This window comes from Oryctolagus cuniculus, chromosome 16 (genome assembly GCF_964237555.1).
Source record: "Oryctolagus cuniculus chromosome 16, mOryCun1.1, whole genome shotgun sequence".
NCBI classification, from domain to species: domain Eukaryota; kingdom Metazoa; phylum Chordata; class Mammalia; order Lagomorpha; family Leporidae; genus Oryctolagus; species Oryctolagus cuniculus.
Genome location: NC_091447.1, coordinates 62,204,558 through 62,230,661, shown reverse-complemented (window position 1 = coordinate 62,230,661; position 26,104 = coordinate 62,204,558). Strand labels below are relative to the sequence as shown.

The 26,104-nt window shown below is 57.9% G+C and overlaps 2 protein-coding genes across 2 annotated transcripts; both read left to right on the top strand.

Annotated features, from left to right (window-relative positions):
- The first annotated feature begins 12 nt into the window (after positions 1 to 12).
- On the top strand, positions 13 to 1,903 carry WDR83OS (WD repeat domain 83 opposite strand). Its single transcript, XM_002724101.5, has 4 exons — positions 13 to 343; positions 468 to 573; positions 1,371 to 1,468; positions 1,569 to 1,903. The coding sequence occupies exons 1-4, from the start codon at positions 294 to 296 to the stop codon at positions 1,633 to 1,635; spliced, it is 321 nt and encodes a 106-aa protein (XP_002724147.3). The 5' UTR covers positions 13 to 293; the 3' UTR covers positions 1,636 to 1,903.
- A 7,508-nt stretch (positions 1,904 to 9,411) lies between these two features.
- On the top strand, positions 9,412 to 26,031 carry MAN2B1 (mannosidase alpha class 2B member 1). Its single transcript, XM_051837850.2, has 24 exons — positions 9,412 to 9,640; positions 10,232 to 10,334; positions 10,496 to 10,669; positions 10,979 to 11,172; positions 12,069 to 12,201; positions 12,424 to 12,569; positions 14,834 to 14,950; positions 17,767 to 17,849; positions 17,924 to 18,044; positions 18,121 to 18,199; positions 18,389 to 18,498; positions 19,025 to 19,132; positions 19,431 to 19,547; positions 19,931 to 20,116; positions 21,321 to 21,418; positions 21,500 to 21,617; positions 23,035 to 23,153; positions 23,571 to 23,672; positions 23,833 to 23,920; positions 24,048 to 24,128; positions 24,244 to 24,471; positions 24,979 to 25,134; positions 25,254 to 25,356; positions 25,801 to 26,031. Exons 1-24 carry the CDS (start codon positions 9,497 to 9,499, stop codon positions 25,938 to 25,940), a joined length of 3,048 nt encoding a protein of 1,015 aa, XP_051693810.2. The 5' UTR covers positions 9,412 to 9,496; the 3' UTR covers positions 25,941 to 26,031.
- Positions 26,032 to 26,104: the final 73 nt, after the last annotated feature.

Sequence of the window (26,104 nt, the reverse complement as noted above, 5' to 3'; positions counted from 1 at the left end):
GATTTCCGGTTTCTCACTTCCGGATTCAAGCCTTCAATACTGTGGTGACTGATGTTGAGAATATCGAAGCCCGCTCTCTCAAGCCACCCCCCCATACCACTTCCAATTTTCAAGGAATATTTTGGGTGTCGTTTAGTTTTTTTCCCCTTCTGCCTGGAGAAAGTCCTGGCCTCTGCGGTGTGGAACGGAAGCGTCAGGGCTGTGGGTGTTACTCTAAAAGGCATCCTCCGCTCCCGCACCGGAAGCGGCGGCTCCGGGAGCGGAAGAGACGCCAGCTGGCCCTTCCGCGCGCAATGTCCACCAACAATATGTCGGACCCACGGAGGCCCAACAAAGTGCTGAGGTGAGGGAGGACCCCAGCGTTGTGGTGACGGGTCTCGGGTTTGGGTGCGGGTCGGGGCCAAGGGAGCCGCCTGCCTGTCCCGGGGGCGAGACTTGAGTGTCCCTGACTCTTGAGCGTGTCTCAGGTACAAGCCCCCGCCGAGTGAGTGTAACCCGGCCTTGGATGACCCGACGCCAGACTACATGAACCTGCTGGGCATGATCTTCAGCATGTGCGGTCTAATGCTCAAGGTGGGCGGGACTGGGTACCCGTGGGCGTGGCTAAGCCAGAGAATGGGGGCGGGGGGGCAGGATCCGGTGGAAGCGGGGCGTCCGGGCAGCGGCGGGGGGCGGGGCCTGAGGCCAGCCAGCGGAGAGGGGCGGGGCCTGAGGCCAGCCAGAGATAAGGTGCGGGGCCTCAGAGTCAGCTTGGGGCGCCTCGCAGGTCCGTCTGAGGGTGGAGACAGCCTTTGAAGCAACTTGGAAGAAATTTCTGGAAAAAATGATGGTGGTGGGCAGCATGGGGCGATGTCTCAGGCCATTCTTGGGCCTCAGGGAACTCGGTGGGGTCAGAGACACAAGCTTGGGAACTGAACCAGGAGCTGGGTACCTGGCGTTGCCTCTGAAGGGGGGGGTGGAGCCACTTCCGGGGGGCAGGGTAGGGTCCCAACTGGACAAAGTGGGATCATTTTAAAAAGTATGCATGAGATCTTCTACTTACTATTTGGGATCTAGGGAGGGCGGGCAGAGTGAAAGGAGGACAGGGGCAGAGAGACAGACATACCGAGATCGCCGTCTGTTGATTGACTTCCCAAATGCCAGAAATCGCGGGGCCTGGGCTGGGGCCGGGAGCCGGGAGCTGGGAGCCGGGAGCCAGGCGCGCAGTCCATCCAAGTCTCCCACGCAGGCGGCAGGCGCCCGAGTGCTCGAGCCGTCCCTGCTGCCCGAATGTCCACCGTCCCCCGCCCCGCACAGTGTGGAATGTGGTTGGGGCGGGGGTGGGGTCGGGTCCCTGGCATCCTGAGCAGCGGCCCCCTGCCTTCCCCCAGCTGAAGTGGTGCGCCTGGGTCGCCGTCTACTGTTCCTTCATCAGCTTTGCTAACTCGCGCAGCTCCGAGGACACCAAGCAGATGATGAGCAGCTTCATGTGAGGCTTTACGTAGGGGTGGGGGGCTCTTGGATGAGGGGCGGTGTGGCCCCAGACCCCTCCCCCCATCCTGGGCACACCCCTCTTTGCCCGCCTCCAGGCTGTCCATCTCTGCCGTGGTGATGTCGTATCTCCAGAATCCTCAGCCCATGACGCCCCCCTGGTGATGGCAGCCAGGAGGGTCATGTCCTGGACCCGCGCTGCGCACCTGCCCGAGGCATGGCCTGTGGTCACTCAGAATGCTGCCGTCCTGAGTGAAGAGGTCCCAGACCCCCCCACCGCAGGGTGGAGGGAGCATGGCCCCTGGGATGGGGGGCGTCCCCGTCCTTCCCTTACCCTGCCTGCCGCGGGGGGACATGCTGTCCACGTTGCTGGGGTCTTCTCTCATTCTCTTGTTGAAATCAGTTGGTAATAAAGTTTTTCACTCTGGCTGTCCTCCGTCATCTGTCGCTTCTGTTCCCTGGGAGGGTCTCCGCGCGGTGTGGCTGAGCCAGGTGACAGGATGAGATGGCTAACTCCTGCCCTCCAGCACCTTGGCAGTGACCCTGCGGGCCTGAGCGCCCTGGCCGGGTAGGAATTGGGCAGTCAGGCCTTGCAGCCTCCAGGGGGCGCTGGCTCCCGTCCCTGCCGCGGGGATCTGTCACGGTGCTCCAAGGGCTCTTTCCCCTGTCTGGATCCCCACTGGGCAGATCCACATCTTCCTCTTGACCTGCGGCGAGCCCAGCTCAGTCCCTGCAGGTCCCCACTCTGGCGGTGAGTGAGATGCCCTAGGATCCGGGCAAACCCCCTAGGAAAACCCGGCCCCCACAAGAAAAGCAACTCAAGGCCGCAGCCTCCATCGCCCAGCCCCGCCCCCTTCCCCACCGAGTGCGGAGGCTGGGCTCCCTGCGCGTCGCTCCCGGGACCCGAGAACCAGAACCTTCTGCCGTGGCTGCAGTGGAGGCGTGGAGTGCGGGCTTCGGGAGTCCACGATGGCCGCGGCCACAGCGCCGCCGCCTCTACCCTCTCTGTTTTAGTGTCAGTGGTGGCGCCCAGCAGCGCTGCACCGGGCCGCTGTGGGGGCGGGGAGGCGGGGTGGGACGGTGGTGCTGGCTGACTGTGGCAGAGTGAGTTGGGCAGGGGCTCGCATTCCGTACTGGGGACCCGTGGGGCCATCTGGTGCTTCACTTTTGACCCAGGTCCCTGCTGGTGTGCTTGAGAAAGCAGCAGAATACGGCTGGCCCGGCTATTCGGGTCCCTCCCACCTGTGTGAGAAACCGGGACGGAGTTCCAGTCTGCTGTCTTTGTCTTGGCGTAACCCTGGCTATTGCGCCCATTTGGGGAAGGAGCCAGCTGGTGGAAGAGCTGTTTCCCTCTCTGTTTCTCTGTTTCTCTGTGTCACTCTGCCTTTAAAAAAAGTGGGGGGAAAAAGAGGCTTTGAAACCTTTAAGTATTTATTTGAAAGAGAGAGTTGGAGGGAGGATGTGACCATCCAGGGGTCACTGAGAGAGACAGGTAGACAGATTTATCCACTAGTTGGCTCCCACGAGCTAGGCCAGGTGGACGTTGGGAGCTTAGGACTCACCCTGGGCCTCCTGTGTGGGTGGCAGGGCCATCATGCTGTCACTCAGAGCATGAAACAGGAGTACAGCTGGGACTCACTCCCAGAGCTCTGATGTGGGGTTGACGGCGTCCCAACTGGCATCTTAGTCGCCCAGAGTGAGTTTAGATGAGGCTCGTGAGCTTGCTGTCCTGTTGGGTACAGTGACAAGTGGGGGAAGGAAGTGATCAGTCGCTGGACTCCAAGAGCTACTTCTTTTTATTATTATTTTTTATTTGACAGAGTTAGACAGTGAGAGAGAGAGAGAAAGGTCTTCCTTCCGCTGGTTCACCCCCCAAATGGGCGGGACTGCCGGAGCTATACCAATCTGAAGCCAGGAGTCAGATACATCTTCCTGGTCTCTGATGCGGGTATAGGGGCCCAAGCACTTGGGCCACAGCAGAGAGCTGGACTGGAAGAGGAGCAACCGGGACAGAATCTGGCACCACAACTGGGACTGGAATTTGGGGTGCCGGCGCCGCAGGTGGAGGATTAGCCATGTGAGCCATGGAGCCGGCCCCCTCCAAGGGCTACTTCTACACGGACAGCAATGGCCGGGAGATCCTGAAGAGGAGGTAAGGGGGACACAGGGCACCCGCGGGGCAGTGGTGATGTGTGGGGGCCCAGGGGTGGGGGCGCTGGCTGATGGTGTGAATGTGGGAGGGAGAGGAAGAAGGGAGAGAGCAGAGTGGGGGAGCCGGTCCCCCAGCCTGACCAGATGACCTCTCGTCCCCCAGGAGGAATTACCGGCCCACCTGGAACTTGAACGAGGACCCGCCCCACCTCTCCTGGGTGGAACTCAGCCGAGCTTTCGCCCTAGGCTCCGCGCTATGGAGCGCAGGCACCCAACCTGGCCTTTGGATCTGCTGCCCTCCCCCAGGCTCTGTCCTGCCCGCCTCTCCCCTACGGCCCCGCCTCTCCGGGCCTTCAGCCCCGCCCTAACGCCTCTGGGCAGATAGGCTCCGCCCCTTCCAGACTTGCACCTGATTTGCTGGGAACATCCCCCAACCGGGGACCGCCCCGTCCTCTCATTGGCTTGGTCCTCCGCGATCCTGCCCGCTTCTGGCTGCCGAACCTCGCCCTCCCCGCGCAGGCCCCGCCTCGCTCCCACTTATCCTCGGCGACTCCCGGCGGTTCTCTGGGCTCGGCTAGGAGCTCCTGCCCCGCCCCGTGCACCGGCTCGCCCGGACCCGATGGGGTAAAGCTCTTGGAGCACCAGTTTGCCACGGGGAGGATTCAGGGCCGCTACTTGAACTCCCTTGTGATGAGAAAGGGGAAAGCTGGATTTGCAAGACACTGGGGCCTGTCCGTGGTTCCCGCAGCACCGCCACCATCACCTGCCTGCACGAGACCACGCTGGCGGCCAACCAACCCCAGGCCAGCGCCTCCAGGCTCCAGTGAACCCCAGAAACCAAAGTGCACCTAGTGTGGGTGGGGTGGGCTCCTGCCTGGGGCTGGCAGCTGGGGGTTCGTGTATGAGATGTGAGAATGTTTGCCAGGATCCAGTATAGAACCTAGGACCCTGGGCAGATCTGGGCTCTTGGAGCTTGGGGATCCAAGGTGGGTTCAGCAAACTTGCAGTAGGTCTTCAGGGGTTGAGGATTCGGTCCCAGGAACAAGATTCAAGGGTCTCCGGGGGTGTCTAGTTCTGGGAGGGTGTGAGATCCTGTTAGAGATAGAATGCACGATCTAGAAAGGTCTCCTAAGCCTAGCTAAGTTTTTTTTTTTTTTTGAAATGTTTTAAAGATTCATTTGCTTTAAAAAAAAATTCATTTACTTAGGGCCAGTACTGTGATGTAGAAGGTTAAGCCCTCGCCTGCAGTGCCAGCTTCCCATATGGGTGCTGGTTTGAGACCTGGCTGCTCCACTTCTGATCCAGCTTCCTGCTGATGTGCCTGGGAAAGCAGCGTAAGATGGCCCAGGTGCTTGGGCCCCTGCACCCATGTGGGAGACCTAGAAGAAGCTCCTGGCTCCTGACTTTGGCCTGGTCCAGCTCCAGCCACTGTGGCACCATCTGCAGGGTAAACCAGCAGATGGAAGATCTCAGATCTCTCTCTCTCTCTCTTGCTCGCTTGCTCTCTTTCTCCTTCTCTATTTCTGTCTTTCAAATAAGTCAATAAATCTTAAACATTTTTTTTTTTATTTAAAAGGCAACGTGACAGAGATGGCGAGAGTTCTCCCATCCGCTGGTTCATTCTCCCAATGGTCTCAATGACCAGGGTTGGTACAGGCCTGAAGCCAGGATCCTAGGACTCCATCCAGGTCTTCCACGTGGTTTACAGGGTCCCAAGTTCTTGAGCCATGATTTGGGCCATCATGTGTTGTCTTCCCAGTTGCATTTAGCAGTGAGCCTGCTCAGAAGTGGATCAGCCAGGAGTCCAACCGTCACTCGGATATGAGACACCAGCCTAGAAATACAGTGGCTTAACCCACTGTGCCAAGACCATGGCACTCCTTCCTTGAGTATTTTGCAGGGAGGTCAGTTGGTGGCTGATCCTCATACCAGACCCTCTGTCTGCAGCACCCAGTCTCCCCCATCACTTTCTCTCTCTCTCTCTTTAAAGATTTATTTATTTGAAAGGCAGAGAGAGATAGGTCTTCCATCCACTGGTTCACTCCCCAGATGGCTGCAATGGCTGGAGCTGAGCCAATCCAAAGCCAGGAGCTTCTTCCAGGTCTCCCACGTGGGTGCAGGGGCCCAAGGACTTGGACCATCTTCCACTGCTTTCTCAGGCCACAGCAGAGAGCTGGATTGGAAGTGGAACAGCTGAGACTCGAACTGGTGCCCATATGGGATGCTGATACTGCAGGTGGTGGCTTAGCCTACTGCGCTACAGCGCTGGCCCCACATGCAGATGTTTCACCCCCAAGTCATAGATGGATGGTACTGAGAGGGTAGGAACTTGATTTAATCATGGTGTTGAGAGAGTGGGCTTTGGGGGGCGAGCACTGTGGTGTGGTGGGTAAAGCCACTGCCTGTGACGCCAGTATTCTATTGACATGGATGGAGTGGACACCTGGCTGCTCCACTTCCAACCCAGCTCCCTGCTAATGTGCTTGGGAAGGCAGCGGAGGATGGCCCAAGTGCTTGGGTCCCTGCACCTTAGAAGGAGACCTGGAGGAAGCTCCTTACTCCTGGTTTTGGCCTGGCCCAGCCCTGGCCATTGCAGTCATTTGGAGAGTGAACCAGTGGATGGAAGACACTCTCTCTCTCTCTCTCTCTCTCTCTCCCCATCTCTTCCTCTCTGTGTAACTCTTTCAAATAAATTAATAAATCTTTAAAAAAAATTGTGCCTTGGGACTGGAATCCTTGGCTTTAACCTGCTGCACCACAGCACCAGCCCCTCTGCCTTTCAAATAAATAAAATTATATATATATATATATACACACACACACACACACACATATATATATATATATGTAAGAGAAGTGGGGGGCTGGTGCTGTAGCACAGTGGGTTAAAGCCCCAGCCTGCAGCAGTGCTGGCATCCCATATGGGTACCGGTTCAAGTCCCGGCTGCTCCACTTCTGATCCAGCTCTCTGCTGATGGCCTGGGAAAGCAGTAGAAGATGACCCAAGTCCTTGGGCCCCTGCATCCATGTAGGAGACCCAGAAGAATCTCCTGGCTCCTGGCTTCAGATCAGCTTAGCTCCAGCCATTACAGTCACTGGGGAGTGAACCAGCGGAGGGAAGACCTCTCTTTCTCTGGCTCTACCTCTTTCTGTAACTCTGTCAAATAAAATAAAAATGAAATTTTTTTTTTGTTTTAAAGAGAGAAGTGCGCCTAGTGGGAGACTTTTAGGTCACTGGGGCTTTGTGCATGCAAGGCAGAACTTATTTTTTTTTTAAGATTTTATTTATTTATTTGAGAGGCAGAGTTACAGAAAGAGGGAGACAGAGAAATCTTCTATCCATTGGTTCACCCACCAAACACCTGCAGTGGCTGGAGCTGGGCCAATCCAAAGCCAGGAGCTCCATCTGGGTCTCCCATGCAGGTATAGGGGCCCAAGCACTTGGGCCATCTTCTACTGCTTTCCCAGGCCATCAGCAGAGAGCTGGATCAGAAGTGGAGCAGCTGGGACTTGAACCGGCGCCCATACAGGATGCCAGCGCCGCAAGCAGCTTAGTCTACTATACCACAGCACTAGCCCCACAAGGGGGTTCTTGTGATTGGGTTGGTTCCAGCAGTCTGAGTGAGGCCGGGCCGCTGTCTCTGCTTCTGGGCTCCACGTGGGACCCTCCCTCTGCACGGGCCTCAGCAGACAGCCACAGTGGAAAGCACCTGACCTTGAACTGTGAACATTCCATATGGTGAGCCAAACAAACGTCCCTTCCTTGCTAAGTGGCTTGTTTTTAGGAACTTGTGGCAGTAACTGTGACTGGGAAACAGCCACGGAGGAAGGGGAACTTGGTTCTTGTCTCACGTGGAAGAATTTCCGTGCAGATGAGACAGTGAGCGAAGCAAGATTTATTTAAGTCTGAAACCCCTGGCTGGGGCAAACAGGCGGGTGGTGGTTCCAAGAAAGAAAACCCCGAGAAAGTGCTGTCTTTTAAGCAGAATTCGGGGGAACAGCGTTGACAGCGGACACTCAGAGGGCGGGGTCGGGGAGGGGGAACTGGTGGACTGTGGACACAAGCCTCAGCCGTCTTAGTTCCTTGCCTGAAAGCAGATTTCCCAATGGAGCCCTTTCAGTTCAGCCCCACACCCTGATCTTCCATCTTCTATCCCGCCCCTCCTTCTGCATTCTTTTCCAGGTTTGTAAGCCTGCAAAAAACCTGAAAAACCTGTATGAAGAGACCTACCCACCCCCCATTAATGCCCCCCCCCCCTTCTGGACCCTTAGCCTGTCCTAAGATCTATGAGGCCCAGCCCCCTGGTCTGTGTGTACCCTGGCAGTAGGCTACCTCTGCAAATTTGTTTTTCTTCTTGAATAAATTTGTTTTGGGGGCCAGTGCTGTGGTGTAGCAGATAAAGCCACCGTCTGCAGTGTCAGCATCTCACATGGGCACCAGTTCGAGTCCTGCCTGCTCCACTTCGGATCCAGCTCTCTGCTATGGTCTGGGAAAGCAGTGGAAGATGGCCCAAGTGCTTGGGCCCCTGCACCCGAGTGGGAGACCTGGAAGAAGCTCCAGGCTCCTGGCTTCAAATCAACATAGCTCTGACTTTTGCAGCCAATTGGTGGTGTGAACCGGTAGGTGGAAGACCTCTCTCTCTCTCTGCCTCTGCTTCTCTCTGTGTAACTCTTTCAAATAAATAAACCTTTAAAAAATTATTTTGGCTGTGAGTTTGAATCTTGTCTTTTCTCTCTTCTGCTCCCTCCCCCCCCTTTTGTGTGTGTGTGTGTGTGTTTTCCCCTTTTCCTTATGGGAACCCATCGCAAGGCTGGACTTGTAATCCTGTGTAGCTTGCTCAAGATAAAACAAAACCATCAGAAAGGTGAGATAGGTAACCTCATCTTTCTACTCTCTGGATAAAATTAGAAACTCAGAAGGGTGAGACTGATATTTGAACCTGCTAAAAGCAGCTTTTCCGGGGAGAAGCAGGCATCTAGTCCACTCTTAAAGGAACTTCCCTTTTTTCCAATCTAACAGGAACCTGGCCTAACTGCCCGCGAGCCCATCTGACTGATATCACAGGAGATAAAAGGCACCATTGCAGAGCGTGTGCCCCCAGTTCGTTCACATTTCTCAGGGGGCATAGGTGGTGCTTTGGGCCTTGCCATCCCTGTAGCTCTTGAAAAAAATATCCAGTCGTCCTTGCAGAGGGGGACCCACAGAATTGCCCTGGGTGCGCCTGTGGGCCCTCACCGCAGGGCCTGAGCTCTGGATCCGCATCCATAAACTGCTCTAAGTCCTCCTCGTGACAGGCCAGGGCTTGCCAGAGACTTGGCGTGGTCACGGGGGCCAGGCTAAGGCTCTGCGGGACTCCTAGGATTGGGTACACCTGCTGGTGACTCCTGGGAACCTATCCAGGCTGGAGTGGTGGGAATGGTCCCGGGCCCCACGAGGCAGAACCGCATCGTGATCAAGCCCTGCTCCGAGCCCAGCTCAGCCCCTCCAGGTCCCCACCCTGACACCTGAGGGGCCACGAAGACCCTCTAGGTCACCCAGTCCCCACCGCAGGAAAAGCTGAGGCCTCTCCTCTCAAGGGAGGACGGGTTCATTCCAAAGTCCACGGAGTTGTGGAGAGGCTAAAGGTGCCGCTGGACAAACAAACCAGCGCCCCCTGGGCAGCCCCTGACCTGGGATCTCCTGCGTTATTAAGCTCGGCAGACTCCAGGAGCTGCCCCTGAGGAGTCCCGCCGCGCCACAGCTCCGCCCCCCTCTGAGCCGATTGGCCAGGCCGCGTTCTGGGGGCGGAGCGTTCGCCCCACCCCGGCCGAACCCGGGAACCCTGAGGCAGCGGCGGTGGCTGTGGCGGCGGCCGGCATTGGTGTCCGTGGAGCCATGGTCGCCGCCGCGCGGACCTCGGGAGAAGGCGCTGGAGTCTCCCGGGGCGGGGGGCGCTCCCTGCTGCTCCCGCGGCCGCTTCTGTCCTTCCTCGTCCTGGGGTTGGTGGCGGCGCCCGGCACTCGCGCCGCAGGATATGAGGTGAGCCGGGCCGCGGCCCGAAACGAAAGGCAGCCAGGGGGAAGCCCCGAGGAAGGTCCGCGGGTGTGGACGGGTCGGATCCGGGGTGCCTCGAGGGGCGGCGGGTCCCACACGGGATCCGAATGCGTGCGGGCTTACATGGAGGGGGTCCCCGCCTCCCCCGGTCCCCGGGCCGCTGGCCTTAGCTGTGTGAGCCCCGTGAGGGCGGTGTGGGGGCGGCGGCGACTGTGGACGCCGCCTCCCTGAAGTCCACCCTGGCTCCTCCACTTCCTGCGGCCCCCTTGCCCAGATCACTGCCCTCTGTGTGCCCCAGGACGCCCGCAGGTCAGCTGTGTGCGGGGCTGAACGCACCTCAGCCAGGGCTCTGATGATTTTCCCGGGGGGAGAGGGAGAGCCGCGCTGGGGGCTGTGCGGGGTGTGTCCTGCCTGGAAGGGCCTGGCCTCCTTTGTACACAGTCAGGCTCAGGTCAGGGCCCCACCACTGCGCCACAATGTCCATCATGCTGTCCACTGAGCCGGCCCTCCCCCACTCCACCTCTTTGCCCTGGGGTACTGACACGGGTGTGTGTATGTGTGGGGGTCCCCGTGCAGACATGCCCCACGGTGCAGCCAGATATGCTGAACGTTCACCTGCTGCCCCACACACATGATGACGTGGGCTGGATCAAGACAGTGGACCAGTACTACTATGGGGGTAAGTACTCGGTGGGCGTGGCCCCAGACACCCGTTGTTGGCCTCGAATCCCTTCTGATTCCTGGACAGCAGGGTGGGGGCAATGCCTGGCCTGGGCTCCTGTGTGGAGGAGGGTCCCCCTGGCTCTCCTGGTCCCTGAGTGCCGACCCCTGTGTCCACAGTTTATAACAGCCTCCAGCACGCTGGTGTGGAGTACATCCTGGACTCGGTCATTTCCGCCCTGCGGGCAGAGCCCAGCCGCAGGTTCGTCTACGTGGAGATGGCCTTCTTCTCCCGTTGGTGGCACCAGCAGACGAATGAAACCCAGGAAGCTGTGCGGGAGCTGGTGCGCCAGGGTGAGCCTCCCCCAAGGAAATGAAAAAGAGGAAGCCCGGCTCAGCTTCCTCCTGTAACCCCGGCTTCTGAGAGTCCATCATGCTACTGTGCAGGCTGTGCAGGCGCGTGGCTGTTCCTGTCTGCACTGTCTCGATCTGGAAAACATCTCTGTCCTGCAAAGCCCCACCTCCAGGGGATCCTCTGGGAGGCTCTCACTCCGTATCTGGATACAAGGGCCTGGGAGTGAACACTCATCTTCTCTCATCCCAGCACCACTCTCCCTGGCCTGGCTTCTGCCCTTGACCCCGACCCTGCCCCATCCCGCACAGGGCGCCTGGAGTTTGCCAACGGTGGCTGGGTGATGAACGACGAGGCGGCCACCCACTATGGCGCCATCGTGGACCAGATGACGCTGGGGCTGCGCTTCCTGCAGGACACGTTCGGCGACGACGGGCGCCCCCGTGTGGCCTGGCACATCGACCCCTTTGGGCACTCTAGGGAACAGGCTTCGCTCTTTGCGCAGGTGCTGTGTGGTCCTCTCTTAGGTCCACCTCTTCACTTGCCCTGACTCCTCCCATGGCCACTCAAGCCCCGCCTTTTTCCTACCATCTCCCAGGGACCAGGCCTTGGCCTAATGAAACCCTACCCATTGGGCTAGCTGTGAGTCCTACTACATCCCAACCAAAGCATTTTTTAAAAATTTATTTATCTGAAAGGCAGAGTTTCAGAGATAGGAGGAGAGATAGAGAGATAGAGAGAGAGAGAGATCTTCTATTGTTTTTTTCACTCCCGAAATGGCCGCAACAGCCAGGGCTGAGCCCGGCTGAAGCCAGGAGCCAGGAGCTTCTTCCGGGTCTCTCGTGTGGATTGCACGGGTCCAGGCATTTGGGCCATCTTCTGCTGCTCCCAGGCGCATTAGCAGCTGGGACTCGAACCTACACCCGTACGGGATGCAAGTGACTTTACCAGCTAAGCCCCAAAGTTGGCTCCCAAAGCAGATTCTCATTCAGTGACTCCACCCCCTAAACTGGCCCTCTCTTCCTAGTGCACTGGCCCTGCCCCACTCGCTAGGATTTGTGCTTCTGCCCAAGTGTGTGGCAGGTGGAGGCCCCTATTGCTTTAAAATCGGCTCAGTTCGCTGTGTTCTGGCCCCAGCCTCCTTCAGACTTCACAAGGGATGCCTTCCTCCTTCCTTTGGCTTTGACCTTGCTGGGGAGGTGAAGCTAGGTTCTGACTTTGGACTCCACCCGTCCCCACCATCAAGTGCTACTCTCTGCCCCTGCCCCTGCCCTGGATATACACTTGGTTGCAGCCCCCACTGTCTGCCTGTGCTCTGCCCACCTCTCCCAAGCCGAGGGCAGCTTGATGGTGGAGGGCTGGGCACTCCTTCACAGAGACCCTCTCCTGTCCCACCCCTAGATGGGCTTTGATGGCTTCTTCTTGGGGCGCGTGGATTACCAAGACAAAGAGCTGCGGAAGCAGCAGAAGAAGATGGAGCTGGTATGGCGGGGCAGCGCCAGCTTGCGGCCCCCGACTGCAGACCTCTTCACTGGTGAGGCGGTGGGGTGATCTGAGAGCCATCACCCAGAACCCCAAGACACACACAGGCCCTGAGCTGCATTGCGTGCTGTGTGTCAGCATCTTAAAATCCTTAGTGTCTTATAAAAGGAAGTCTAGAAGTTTCCTTGTGCTTTGGGCTCTGCGAATCCTGAAGCCCGCCCTGGGTGAGGCATGGCTGGTTTTGACCCTCAGGCGTGTCTGGTGTACCCCTCAGGTATCCTCCCCAACAACTACAACCCACCCAAGGATCTGTGCTGGGACGTGCTGTGTGCTGACAAGCCCATCGTGGATGACCCTGAGAGCCCGGAATACAATGCCAAGCAAGTCGTTAATTACTTCCTGGACGTGGCCACCACCCAGGTAACCTGGTGTCCTGAACCTGGAGGATTGGGGTGTACAAGGCACAGAGTCTTTTGCAAGGCCCCAACATTGCCTAACACCTCATAGCCCTTGGGGGCAGGTGTTGCTCCAGGCACAGTCACCAGGTCCCCATCAGGATTTGGGTGCATTCCTCCTTGAGGCTTGCAGGAGGCAGCATGGCTCTGTGTCTTGGTGTCGTCAATGTATAGTGGGTGCAGGAGAACTGTTCACCAGCCAGTGGCTGCTTTTTTTTTTTTTTTTTAAAGATTTATTTATTTATTTGAAAGTCAGAGTTACACAGAGAGAAGGAGAGGCGGAGAAAGAGAGAGAGAGAGAGAGAGAGAGAGAGAGAGGTGGGTCTTCCATCTGGTGGTTCACTCCCCAGATGGACCCAACGGCCGGAGCTGCGTCGATCTGAAGCCAGGAGCCAGGAGCTTCTTCCAGGTCTCCCATGTGAGTGCAGGGATCCAAGGACTTGGGCCATCTTCCACTGCTTTCCCAGGCCATAGCAGAGAGCTGGATCCGAAGTGGAGCAGCTGGGACTTGAACTGACGCCCATGTGGGATGCTGGCATGGCAGGTGATGGCTTTACCTGCTACACCACAGTGCCGGTCCCTGTTTTTGTGTGCATGTGCTCTCTTAGGCCACTTTGTCACACATTTTGGCTCATAGATGAGGGATCATCACAGAGTTCACAGAAATGCACATCAAGACAACTATGCGTGGATTTTGAATTGTTTTGCATCGTATTAGATTTGTCATTATTCAGAGAGACAGAGAGAGAGAGAGGGATCTTGCATCCACTGGCTTCCTCTCCGAGTGCTTGAAACAGCCAGTGCTGGACCCAGCACTGAAGCCCAGGGGCTGGCACTGTGGTGCAGTGAGTTAAGGCCCTGGCCTGCAGCGCTGGCATCCCATATGGGCTCCAGATCGAGTCCTCGCTACTCCACTTCCTGTCCAGCTCTCTGCTAATGCAACTGGGAAAGCAGCAGAGGATGGCCTAAGTCCTTGGGCCCCTGAACCTACGTGGGAGACCTGGAAGAAGCTCCTGGCTCTTGGATTTGGATGGGCTCAGTTCTAACCATTGGTGCCATTTGGGGAGTGAACCAGCGGATGGAAGACCTCTCTCTCTCTCTCCCCCTCTTTCTGCAACTTTGTCTTTCAAATAAAATAATAATAATAAAAAAAAGCCTGGAGCCCAGAACTGCATCCAGACTTCCTGTATTGGTGACAGGAACATGTGTGATTGAGTCAGCATTGCCTCCTGCCTCCAAGAGTCCACATGAGCAGGAAGCAGGAACCAGGAGTGGAGCTGGGCCCTGTGCCCAGATACTTTGATGTGAGAAGTGTCCTCACGGCTGCACCAAGTGCCCACCTGCCTTGGTGTTCTTTTTTTTTCTTTTTCTTTCTTTCTTCTTCTTCTTCTTCTTCTTTTTTTTTTTTTTTGACAGGCAGAGTTAGTGAGAGAGAGAGAGAGAGAGAGACAGAGAGAAAGGTCTTCCTTCTGTTGGTTCACCCTCCAAAATGGCCGCCACGGCTGGTGTACTGTGCCGATCTGAAGCCAGGAGCCAAGTGCTTCCTCCTGGTCTCCCACATGGGTGCAGGGGCCCAAGCACTTGGGCCATCCTCCACTGCACTCCCGGGCCACAGCAGAGAGCTGGACTGGAAGAGGAGCAACCAGGACAGAATCCAGCGCCCCGACCGGGACTAGAACCTGGAGTACTTGTGCTGCAGGTGGAGGATTAGCCAAGTGAGCCATGGTGCCGGCCCTAGATTTGTCTTTTAATTCCATTTTATTTTATTTCATTTTTTTGTTTTAAAGATTTATTTATTTATTCCAGAGGCACAGTCACAGAGAGAGAGAGAGAGGGAGAGAGAGAGTTTGAGAGAGTTCTTCCATCCTTGGTTCACTCCCCAAATGGCTGCAACGGCCGGGGCTGGGCTGATCTGAAGCCAGGAGCCAGGAGCTTCTTCTGGGTCTCCCACATGGGCGCAGGGACCCAAGCCCTAGGGCCATCTTCCACTGCTGTCCCAGGTGCATTAGCAGGGAGCTGGATTCGAAGAGGAGCAGTCAGGGCTCGAACCGGTGCCCACATGGGATGCTGGTGCTGCAGATGGAGGCTTAGTCTACCTACTGTGCTGCAGTGCCAGCCCTTTAATTCCATTTTCTAGAAACATTTTGAAACATTCCTTGTGTATATAGAGCCACAGTAAGACACAGGGTGACAAAAATACATTGTTAAAATACTGCCTTTGCCCCACAGCGCCAGTCCTACCGCACCAACCACACCGTGATGACCATGGGCTCCGACTTCCAGTATGAGAACGCCCACATGTGGTTCAAGAACCTCGACAAGCTCATCCGGCTGGTCAACGCACAGGTCAGTGTCCCCGCCCTGCGGTGCTCCTGTCCCAGTGTAAACTTGGATGCAGGGACTTGGGTCATGGGCACAGCTACAGTGCCGTCTTAGTGTTCTCTTGCTTCTGCAACAAATAACCACGAACCAGGCAGCTCAAAACAGCAGAGATCCGTGATCCCCAGGTCTGTAGGTCAGCAGTCAAGCATGGATTTGCACTGGGCTGGCACGGAGGTGTGGGCAGGGCTGGGTGACTTCTGGAGGCTTTGGGAGAGAACCTGCGTCTTTGCCTTTTCCAGTCTGGACCCTGCCTGCATTCCCCAGTTTATTTTCTATTTTAAAACTTTTTAAAGATTTATTTATTTATTTGAAAATCAGAGTTACACACAGAGAAGGGGAGGCAGAGGGCGAGGTCTTCCATCTGCTGGTTCACTCCCCAGATGGCCGCAACAGCTGGAGCTGTGCCGATCCAATACCAGGAGCCTGGAGCTTCTTCCAGGTCTCCCACGTGGGTGCAGGGGCCCAAGGCCTTAGGCCATCTTCTACTGCTTTCCCAGGCAATAGTAGAGAGCTCTATCAGAAGTGGAGCAGCCGGGACTTGAACCGGTGCCCATATGGGATGCTGGCACTGCAGGTGGTGGCTCTACCCACTAAGCCACAGCACTGTCCCCTCATTTTTATTTGAAAAAGAGAGACAGAGAGAGGTCTTTCATCCCTTGTTTTACCCCCCTAGGGCTTGGTAAAACGGACAACCAGAGCTGGAAACTCAGTGTGGGTCTAGCATGTGGGTGGCAGGCACCCATGTACAGGGTCCATCATCTGCTACTCCGCACGGTGTGCCTTACAGGAATAAGATCATAAGCAGAGGCCGGCGCCGTGGCTCACTAGGCTAATCCTCCGCCTAGTGGCGCCGGCACACCGGGTTGTAGTCCCGGTCGGGGCTCCAGATTCTGTCCCGGTTGCCCCTCTTCCAGGCCAGCTCTCTGCTGTGGCCCGGGAGTGCAGTGGAGGATGGCCCAAAAGCTTGGGCCCTGCACCCCATGGGAGACCAGGATAAGTACCTGGCTCCTGCCATCGGATCAGCGCGGTGTGCCGGCCGCAGCGCACCGGCTGCGGCGGCCATTGGAGGATGAACCAACGGCAAAGGAAGACCTTTCTCTCTGTCTCTCTCTCTCACTATCCACTCTGCCTGTCAAAAAAAAAAAAAAAATCATAAGCAGAGGAGCTGGGACTCGAACCAGGCTCTCCGATAGGGCACGCAGGTGTCCCAAGCAGTGTGTTAACTACCAGTGTTCCAGACTCTTGGGATTCCATCCGGTCTGTAGCTCATCCAGATTAAGCCACCTATTTAAAACTCACCTGATCAGCAGCCTGAATTCCATGTGCAACCTCGGTTTTCTCCTTTGCCAAGCTCCCTGGTCACAAGTTCAGAGAGCCCTCTGGTGGTCACTATTTCTCCTGGCCATGGGTAGGTGTGTTGGGCAGTGTTAGTGGCCTGCAGCTGTGGCTGTGGTCACAGTCCTTCCTTTCCTGCAACAAACTTGGTCTCCTCTCTCCTGTCTAAGGCTCTGCCACTTACTAACTAAAAGGTTACTTAGTTCTTTTTAACGATGTATTTATTTATTTGAAAGTGAGAGTTATAGGGAGACAGGAAGACACACACACACACACACACACACACACAGCTCTTCCATCTGGATCAGAAGTGGAACAGGTGGGAACTGAAACAGATCTCCCATGTGGGTGGATGCAACCCACCTAGCTGAGCCATCACTTGCTATCTCCCAGGGGGCGCATTAGCAGGAACTGGAATCAGTGGGACTTGAGCCCCGGGCATTCTGATGTGGGGTATGGGTGTCCCACCTGGCATACTAACTCATATACCCAATGTCCACCCCGGAATCCATATTTATTTCAATCTTAGGAAAGGTAGAGACTTAGAGAAGACTCTTCCATGTGCTGGTTCCCTCCTCAAACACATACAATGACCTGCCCTGTACCAGGAAGGGGGAAGTCAATCCGGGTCTCCCAGGAACCCACCCATTCGAGCCGTTACCTGCTACCTCCCAGGCTGTGCACCAGCAGAAAGCTCGACTTGGGAACAGGTGTGGCATTGGATGCCAGGTTCTCATGTATGGAAGTGTGGACATTACAAGTGGTATCTTAACTGTTCCACCAAATGCCCACTGCGGTTTTTTTTTCTTAGAACTTTCCCCTAAACAACGCTGTCTAACAGCTCATTCAAGTACTCACATTGTTCAGTCATCCTGAGATGATTCAACCTATATGGGAGCATGGGCACAGATTCTGTGCGAATTCTATACAGCCGATACAAGGTGCTTGTGATGTGAGGAGTTTGGTAGCTTCTGGGGGTCCTGGTAAAATCCCCTGTGGATACTGAGGGACGACTGTATGAATGGATGTTGGGTTTGCACACCCCTTCATTTATTGAAATGTTTGTCAAGCACCTACTGTGTACCCCTGGGACACAGCTCTGCAGAACATCTTTGTTCCTCATGGACTTCAACTTCCCGTACCCTCACCTCCCTCAGCGGAAGGTGAGCATCCATTCACTCTAAAAACCCTCCTGGCAAGGATTAGTGAACTCCATGTCCATTCTTCATCGTCTGTGAATCCCTGCGAGGGTGCTAATGGTTGCCTGTGGCCAAAATTCCCTTTCCCACGAGAGCACTGGTGTGCACTCAGGAGGTGGACTTAGCACAGGAGCCGACTGGATGCGCGCCTCTGGGCGCCGGGTGGGAGGTCTGATGTGCGCAGCTGTGGGTCCCGGGGACACAGCGCTGTCCCCGAGGGCTCACCCACTCCCCTCCCCCCAGCAGCAGGCAAATGGGAGCCGCGTCCATGTGCTCTACTCCACCCCCGCCTGTTACCTCTGGGAGCTGAACAAGGCCAACCTCACCTGGTATTTGGGGGCCCTGGGGGGCTGGGGGTTGGCGTGCCCCACGCCTTGTGAGCACGCCCTCTCCGCCCGCGCAGGTCGCTAAAGGAGGACGACTTCTTCCCGTACGCCGATGGCCCCCACCAGTTCTGGACCGGCTACTTCTCCAGCCGGCCGGCCCTCAAGCGCTATGAGCGCATCAGCTACAACTTCCTGCAGGTGGGCGGCGCCGGCGGGAGGGGGCAGCCAGGAGGCCTCTTAGACCAGGAGCCTGAACTTGTGCACTGCTCCCCAGGTGTGCAAGCAGCTGGAGGCGCTGGCGGGCCCGGCGGCCAACGTGGGGCCCTATGGGTCGGGAGACAGCGCTCCCCTAGGTAGGGGTCGGCCGGCGCGGGGGTGGGGACGGGAGAGGGGCTGCAGGTGGGACCCAGCCCTGCGCTGCCCCAGGTCCCTTCTTAGCGCCTCTAAGAAGATGGCTGCCCGCATGGGGCTTTTCTTGTCCTCTGTGGGGTCGGGGCTAACAGTCCCCTGGCGACCGCTCTTGACCCCCTGTGTGCCCGCAGAGGAGGCCATGGCTGTGCTGCAGCACCACGACGCGGTCAGCGGCACCTCCCGCCAGCTGGTGGCCAACGACTACGCGCGGCTGCTGGCTGCCGGCTGGAGGCCCGGCCAGGTGCGCGGGGCGGGGCCCCCGACGGGAGGGGGCGGAGCCATGCTAGAGTGACGTGTGGTGGATGGAAAGGGGCGGGACCAGGGGCTCGGAGCGGAGAGGCAGGGGGCGGTCAGGGCTTGGAGAAGGTGGTAGGGATGCAGGCTGGGGGGACGTGGGCTTGTGAGGGAGTGGGTGGACAAAAGGGGTGGGGCAAGGGGCGGGATTAGCGGAGACGGAAAGAGGCGGAGTCAGGGCCTTGGAGGGGAGGGGCGTGGCTGGGAAAAAGGCGGGGCCATGGCTTGAAAGGGAAAGAGCGGGGATTTCAGGGGGCGTGGCCTGCACCTGCAAGGAGAGGTCGAGGACAAGGATGAGGGGCGTTTGAGGACACAGGTGGTGTGGCCTAGAGCTGGTGGGGAGGTAGTTATATCTGGGGCGAGGTAGTGGGCGGGGCCTCGGAGAGGGGGGATCTGGTGGGGTAGGGGACGTTAGGGGCGGGCTTCTGGGTAGACCGCCCGGGGTGGGCCTTTAGAGCCGAGCTGCCCCCCAGGTTCTCCTGAGCAACGCCCTGGCGCGGCTCAGCGGCTCCAAGGAGGCTTTCTCCATCTGCCCGGAGCTCAACATCAGCGTCTGCCCGCTCAGCCAGACGTCGGCGCGCGTGAGCCGGGTGGGGGCGGGGCGGGAGGCAGGTGCCGCGGGCGGGCTCCTGGGGGAGGTGACCCCACAGGTGGTGGGGCGCACGGAAGAAGAGACAGGGCTGCCGCTGATGGGGTGCACGGGTGGTGGTAATTATTTTGGATAACTTTTGTCTGTCGAGCGAGATTTATGGGTCTCAGCCAAGCCAGGGCAGGACAGAGACCACTGACCCCTCCCACTAGGGGCTGGTCCTGGGGGTGTGATGGGCGGGTCTGGAAAGGCCTGCTGTGACCCCCGCCCTCCCTGTTCCCCTCCCCCAGTTCCAGGTCGCCATTTACAACCCCCTGGCCCGGAAGGTGGACCGCATGGTGCGGCTGCCGGTCAGTGCAGGCGCTTTCCTCGTGAAGGACCCCAGTGGCCACGCGGTGCCCAGCGATGTGAGCCCCTTCAGGGACTGTCACCCGAGGACACCCATGGGCACGCCCCTCCCCCTCGTGGTCCCCTCCTGTCCCTGCAGATCTCTGCCCTCTCTGGCCCTTAGCATCAGCCCCCCTCCGAGCATCTCTCCCACCCGAGTGGTCCCCTTTAATCCCCCAGGACATTTCCTCCCTGTTTCTGGAGAGCCCCTGGCTCCCAGACGGCCTCCCCCCTTGAGCCTCCTCCTCCCCTGCAGTCCTCTCTCCCTCCATTGCCTCCCCCGTCTCTCTCCTCCCTCCCAGGACTCCCTCCCCTCCTCGAGTTTGCTCCTGCTGTACTGAGTGTGATGCTTTCTGTGCGCACCCACAGCCTCTTGGCTCAGCTCCCCCCTCCCTTCCCCGAGGTGCTGCTGCTTCCCCAACCAGAGGGACAGAAGCCCAGCCCAGAGCTGCTGTTCTCCGCCTCGGTGCCGGCCCTGGGCTTCAGCATCTACTCCGTAGCCCGAGTCTCTCTCCAGAATCCCAAGGCCCACAGCCCCGAACGCATCCCCCAGAAGTCCAGGACTGGTGTCTTGGTTATCCAAAACGAGGTGAGGCTCCCTTGTGATGCCTTTTCCTGCTTTGGTGACAAATCTGAGGTGTTGTGGTGAGCTGTGCAGGCTCTGGGTTAGCAGTTCTGGGGTTTGTGGTCTGCCATCACCTCACTCCCCTGATGGAGTGACCTTGAGTGAGTGGCCTTCAGCTGAGCCTCAGCGTCCTTTCCCGGGGCTGCTGTGAGGACTCAGGGTGATCATGGGAGACACTGGACAGCAAAGTAGGAAAGTCAAAGAGGATGGCATGTAGAAGTTTGCAGTTTTTAAAAGAAGATTTATTTATGTATTTGAAAGGAGGAGTTACAGAGAGAGGGAAAAAGAGTCAGAGAGAGAGAGAGAGGTCTTCCTTCTGCTGGTGCACTCCCCAAATGGCCGCAAGGGCCTGAGCTGATCTGAAGCCAGGAGCCAGGAGCTTTTTCTGGGTCTCCCATGTGAGTGCAGAGGCCCAAGCACTTGGGCCATCTTCTACTGCTTTCCCAGGCATATTAGCAGGGATCTGGATCAGAAGTGGAGCAGCCAGGACTCAAACCGCTACCCATATGGAATGCCAGCCCTGCAGGCGGTGGCTTTACCTGCTACACCACAAGACCAGCCCCAGAACTGTGGCTTTTACCGTGAAGGAGCCATGTGCTGGATATGGCTGCATTAAGATTGTCATGAGTTTAAAAAATTCCAAGGCTATTGTAACCCTGTTTCCATAAAAAATGCAGAAAATCCTAATGTCTGGCGATGTTGGTCTGAGGGTAAATCCCATCCAGGAAGACTTTGTTATAATTCATTCGTCAGTGTTATACTGAGTTTGTGTTTGGATTCTAATGGAAATGAAAGTATTGCTGTGGACCCCTAAACATCTGTGGGAGCCTGTGTCACGGTCCCTGTGTCAGCTGCCCGTGCTGGCTTTGGTCTGAAGCCATGGGGGCTATGATCAGAGCTGGGCTGACGCAGGCCATGGGTGGGGACTGAGTGTGGGACATGAACACAGGAGCTAGGGACCTGGAAGGGATCCACTGTACCAGTCCCAGAGGGCCATGGGGTGATGAAGCTGGACCCGTTAGGATCCTCTAATGGGATCCAAAGTGAAGAGTAGGAGAGTGAGAGGAGGAGGGGGCACTGCAGGGTGCTGTCCTGAGCTCCAGGAAGAACGGAGCTGCCATTGGCTGAGGCTGTGCCCTTTGTTGTGTGTCCTCCGTTTTCTGCACAGTACATCCGGGCGACCTTCAACCCTGAGACAGGCCTCTTGATGCAGATTGAGGACTTGGAGCAGAAACTCGTGCTGCCCGTGAGCCAGGCTTTTTTCTGGTGAGGGGGATCCACAGGCCAAGGAGGGGGGCATTGTGGAGCCGGAGCCCCTTATCTAACTCTCACCTGCCCCAACTCCAGGTATAACGCCAGTACAGGTGACGAGAGAAGCGGTCAGCCCTCTGGAGCCTACATCTTTAGACCCTATGGATTGAAACCACTGCCCGTGAGCCGCTGGGCTCAGATCCGCGTGCTGAAGGTCTGGGGCCAGGAGTGATGTGATGAGTGGGCAGTGGGGAGGGGATGGGTGGGTGCCAGGTGCCAGGTGGAGAGGGGAGAGAAGTCCAGTGTCCCTGAGGGAAGAGGGTTACAGGGGCTAATGAGAGGCGGCTGCCTCTCCTAGAGACGCACACGTGACGCCAGTGACCCCTGCTGTGGGTGTCGGGATTACCGGCAGCATTGGATATCAGGCTTGGGTGTTCACATGTGGGGAGAGCCCAGGACAGGGACCTGCAGAAGTCCCCGAGGTCAGTGTAAGAGGAGTTGATATTGCGAGTGGAGACTGGAGCGTTGGCACTTGCAGAGATGCCTGGTTTTTAGGGAAGGGCAGTATTCCAGGTTCTTGTATCCATGTGTTGTCATAGAGTGGGAGAAGGACAGGCAATGGCAAGACCCGCATCTGTGCGGGCTCAGGAGTTGATGTTCTTCCTCTCGAGGCGTGTGCCTTCCCGCCTAGGTCATCGGTATAGTAGGATGCGGTCTTGTCGATTGTGACTGATTACCCAAGTTAACTGTTTCTAAGTGAGACAAAAACTCTTTTTTTTAAAAATTTTTTTGACAGGCAGAGTGGCTAGTGAGAGAGACAGAGAGAAAGATCTTCCTATTTGCCATTGGTTCACCCTCCAATGGCCGCCGTGGCTGGCGTGCTGCGGCCGGCGCACCGTGCTGATCCGAATGCAGGAGCCAGGTGCTTCTCCTGGTCTCGCATGGGGTGCAGGGCCCAACGACTTGGGCCATCCTCCACTGCACTCCTGGGCCACAGCAGAGAGCTGGCCTGGAAGAGGGGCAACCGGGAAAGAATCTGGCACCCCGACTGGGACTAGAACCTGGTGTGCTGGCGCCACTAGGTGGAGGATTAGCCTATTGAGCCGTGGTGCCGGCCATGACGAAAACTCTTTTTAACACCAAGTCAGGCTGGTCTACCAGGGATGTTGGGGTGATTCCCAGGCCCCTCTGTCTCGGTGCACTGCCTTCCTCTACAGTCAGCTCCTCATGGTCCTTCCAGCATGGCTCCCAGGCTCCAGCCATTCCATCTGTATTTGAACCAGTGAGACAGACCGTGGCGTGATCGCCTAGCTACTGATAGCCTCAGGGAAGTGGGACAACGTAGTCGTTTGCAGGGAGCCACATGTGGAGCAGGAACTGAGCTCTGAGGAGGGCAGGGGAGGTTATGTGGGCAGCCAGCACATGGGCCCCACTCAAGACTTCAGGGCAGGGACTGAGCGGGAAGTGTGGGCATCACATCCAGGCAGGTGGGGTGATGGCTGGGAGTCCTGTGCAGTTTTGGGCTGGACGCTGATGGAAACCTCTAGAAGGTTCACAGCAGGGGGCATTTGCACACCTCCCCTCTGCCCAAGGCTGGGCTGAGCCCCGCCCTCTGCCCTGTGTGTCCTCAGACGCCCTTGGTGCAGGAGGTGCACCAGAACTTCTCAGCCTGGTGTTCCCAGGTGGTTCGCCTGTACCGCGGACAGCGCCACCTGGAGCTGGAGTGGACGGTGGGGCCCATCCCTGTGGGGTGAGTGCCTGGGCTGGGGCTGGGGCTGGGGGGGGGGGGAACTGATTCAGGATGCTTTATTTTAAAATATCGTTGTTTTTGAAATGGAGTTAGAAAAGAGATTGAATCCTTTAGACAGATTCCTCCCATCTGGTTCACTCCTCAAATGCCCCGAAAGGCCTGGAGCTAGGCCAGGAGGAAGCTGGGAGCTGGTAGCTCAACCTGGTCCCCTGTGGGTGGCAGGGCTGTCACTGTCACTGCTGTCTCTCGGGTCTGCATCAACAGAGGCAGGAAGCAGGAACACAGCTGGGACTCAGGCCCGGGCACTGTGATACAGGGTGGTGGCGTCCCAACTGGCGTCTTAGCCACTGCCCCCAACACCACTGCCCAGAGTGAGTTTAGATGAGGCTCACGAGCTTGCTGTCCCATTGAGTACAGTGACAAGTGGGGGAAGGAAGTGATCAGTCGCTTCGACACGCCGCTGGACACCAAGGGCTACTTCTACACGGACAGCAATGGCCGGGAGATCCTGAAGAGGAGGTGACGGGGACGCAGGGCACCCGTGGGGCAGTGGTGATGTGTGGGGCCCAGGGGCGGGGGCGCTGGCTGATGGTGTGAATGTGGGAGGGACAGGAAGAAGGGAGAGAGCAGAGTGGGGGAGCCGGTCCCCCAGCCTGACCAGGTGACCTCCATTCCCCAGGAGGAATTATCGGCCCACCTGGAAGTTGAACCAGACAGAGCCTGTGGCGGGGAACTACTATCCAGTCAACACTCGAATTTACATCACGGTACCCTCCCCCACCCCACACATCCCCCTGTACAGAATGGGGAGCGCCCCTCACTGGCGGCATCTCCCAGGTGCCTGGGGATGGAGCTGGATCCCCACCCCACCCTCACACTCACCTTGCCCCCCAGGACGGGAAGAAGCAGCTGACGGTGCTGACGGATCGCTCACAGGGGGGCAGCAGCCTGCAGGATGGCTCGCTGGAGCTCATGGTGAGTGGGCGTGGGGGAGCCACAGCCACCCAAGGGTCCTCCTTCCAAGTCTTTGTGGGACGGAGGACAAGGACCCGTGCTGGGCCCTACGGCTCTCCTTGCTGCTGCCCCCCAGGTGCACCGCAGGCTGCTTCTGGATGATAACCGTGGAGTGGGGGAGCCGCTGCTGGAGGAGGGATCGGGGTCGTGGGTGCGAGGGCACCACCTCGTGCTGCTGGACGCGGTGGGCACGGCGGCCGCGGGGCACCGGCTGCTGGCAGAGAAGGACGTCCTGGCCCCGCAGATGGTGCTGGCCCCCGGTGGCGGTGCCCCCTACCAGCCCGGAATGGCCCGGCTCACCGAGGTGAGGGCCGGCACTGTAGGCTGAGAGACAGAATGCGAATGGAGCCTGTGGAGGGTGGGGCTTGGCTTGGTTGGGAGCCACCTGGGGGGACGTAGGCTGCACTTGGGAGCCTGTCAGTTAGGTCTGCCACCTTGGTGGTCCCGCCCACGCCTCCGCTGGTAGGGCAGAGCCCCAGCTCCCGCCCCACTATCGCCTCCCCGTCTTGGCCCCGCCCCGCCCCAGTTAGGCCCCGCCCCTTATGCATCTCCCTCTTGCCTCGCCCACCCCACACGTCCTTTTCTTGATCTTCATCCTTGGTCTCACACCATCGGTACTGCCCCTTCGGGCCTCAGACACCAGCAGGTGGAATCTTCCTCCACCTTGGGACCACCCCGTCCTCTCATTGGCTCAGAACTACAAGATCCAGTCCATTCCTCTTTGAGCCCCGCCCACCCTGCCACAAGCCCCGCCCACCTTGCTCCAAGCCCTGCCCCTCTCTGACTCAGCCCCACCTCCGTCTCCCCGCAGTTCTCAGGGCTGTGCCGGGAGCTTCCGCCCTCCGTGCACCTGCTCACCCTGGCCCGCTGGGGCCCACAGACACTGCTGCTGCGCTTGGAGCACCAGTTCGCCAGCGGGGAGGACTCGGGCCGCAACTTGAGCTCCCCCGTGACCTTGGATTTACAGGTTAGGAGAGCAGATGTGGGAAACAGACAGGAAATGGGCGCGAGGGAGATGAAACAGGGGGTGGGGTAGGGGAGCCACCTTTGCCCCCACTGATCAGGTCCTGTCCACTGTTCCCGCAGAACCTGTTCTCCACCTTCACCATCACCCGCCTGCAGGAGACCACGCTGGTGGCCAACCAGCCCCGGGCCAGCGCCTCCAGGCTCAAATGGACACCAGACACCGGTGGGCACCTAGTGTAGGAGGGGTGGGCTCCTGCCTGGGGCTGGCAGCTGGGGGCGCTGTATGAGGCATGGGAATGTGGGCCAGGATCCAGTGTAGAACCTCAGGACCCTGGGCAGATCCAGGCTCAGGGCTTCAAGGTCCAAAGTGGGTTCAACAAGCAAGCAACAGGTCGTGTGGGTTGAGCATTGGGGTCCGGGAACAAGTTTCGAGGGTCTCTGTGGTTGTCTAGTTCTGGGGTTGCTTTGAGGGTGTGAGGGCGAGGGCCAGGCATTGCAGAGGAATGCGGGGGTGAGGGGGTGTCTAGCAATGGTATTTAGGCATGCAGAAATAGTTTAATGTCCAGGATGAGCCCTGGGAGGACATCTGGAGACCCACAGGTATTCAGGCCCAGGGGAGGGAGTGAAGGAGGGGGGGAATTCTCACTCTTGGGTCTCCCCTGCCCAGGCCCTGTACCAAACCCCTCGGTGCCCGCTCTGGACCTGGCCAACATCACGCTGCAGCCCATGGAGATTCGCACGTTTGTGGCCTCGGTCCAGTGGAAAGAGGATGGCGGGACCTGCAGGGAAGTCACCTTGCAAGCCTGAGCTCTCTGCTCCTGGGGGGAGTCCGACTCTTCCCCTCTGCCCCCGTGCTGCCGCCCAAAATGCCATTAAAATAGTGATGACACTCAGGTCACCGAAGGACTCTTTGTGGCATCTTTTAGAGGGAGGTAGAATGTATAACCTAGAGGCTGGCGCTGTGGCATAGT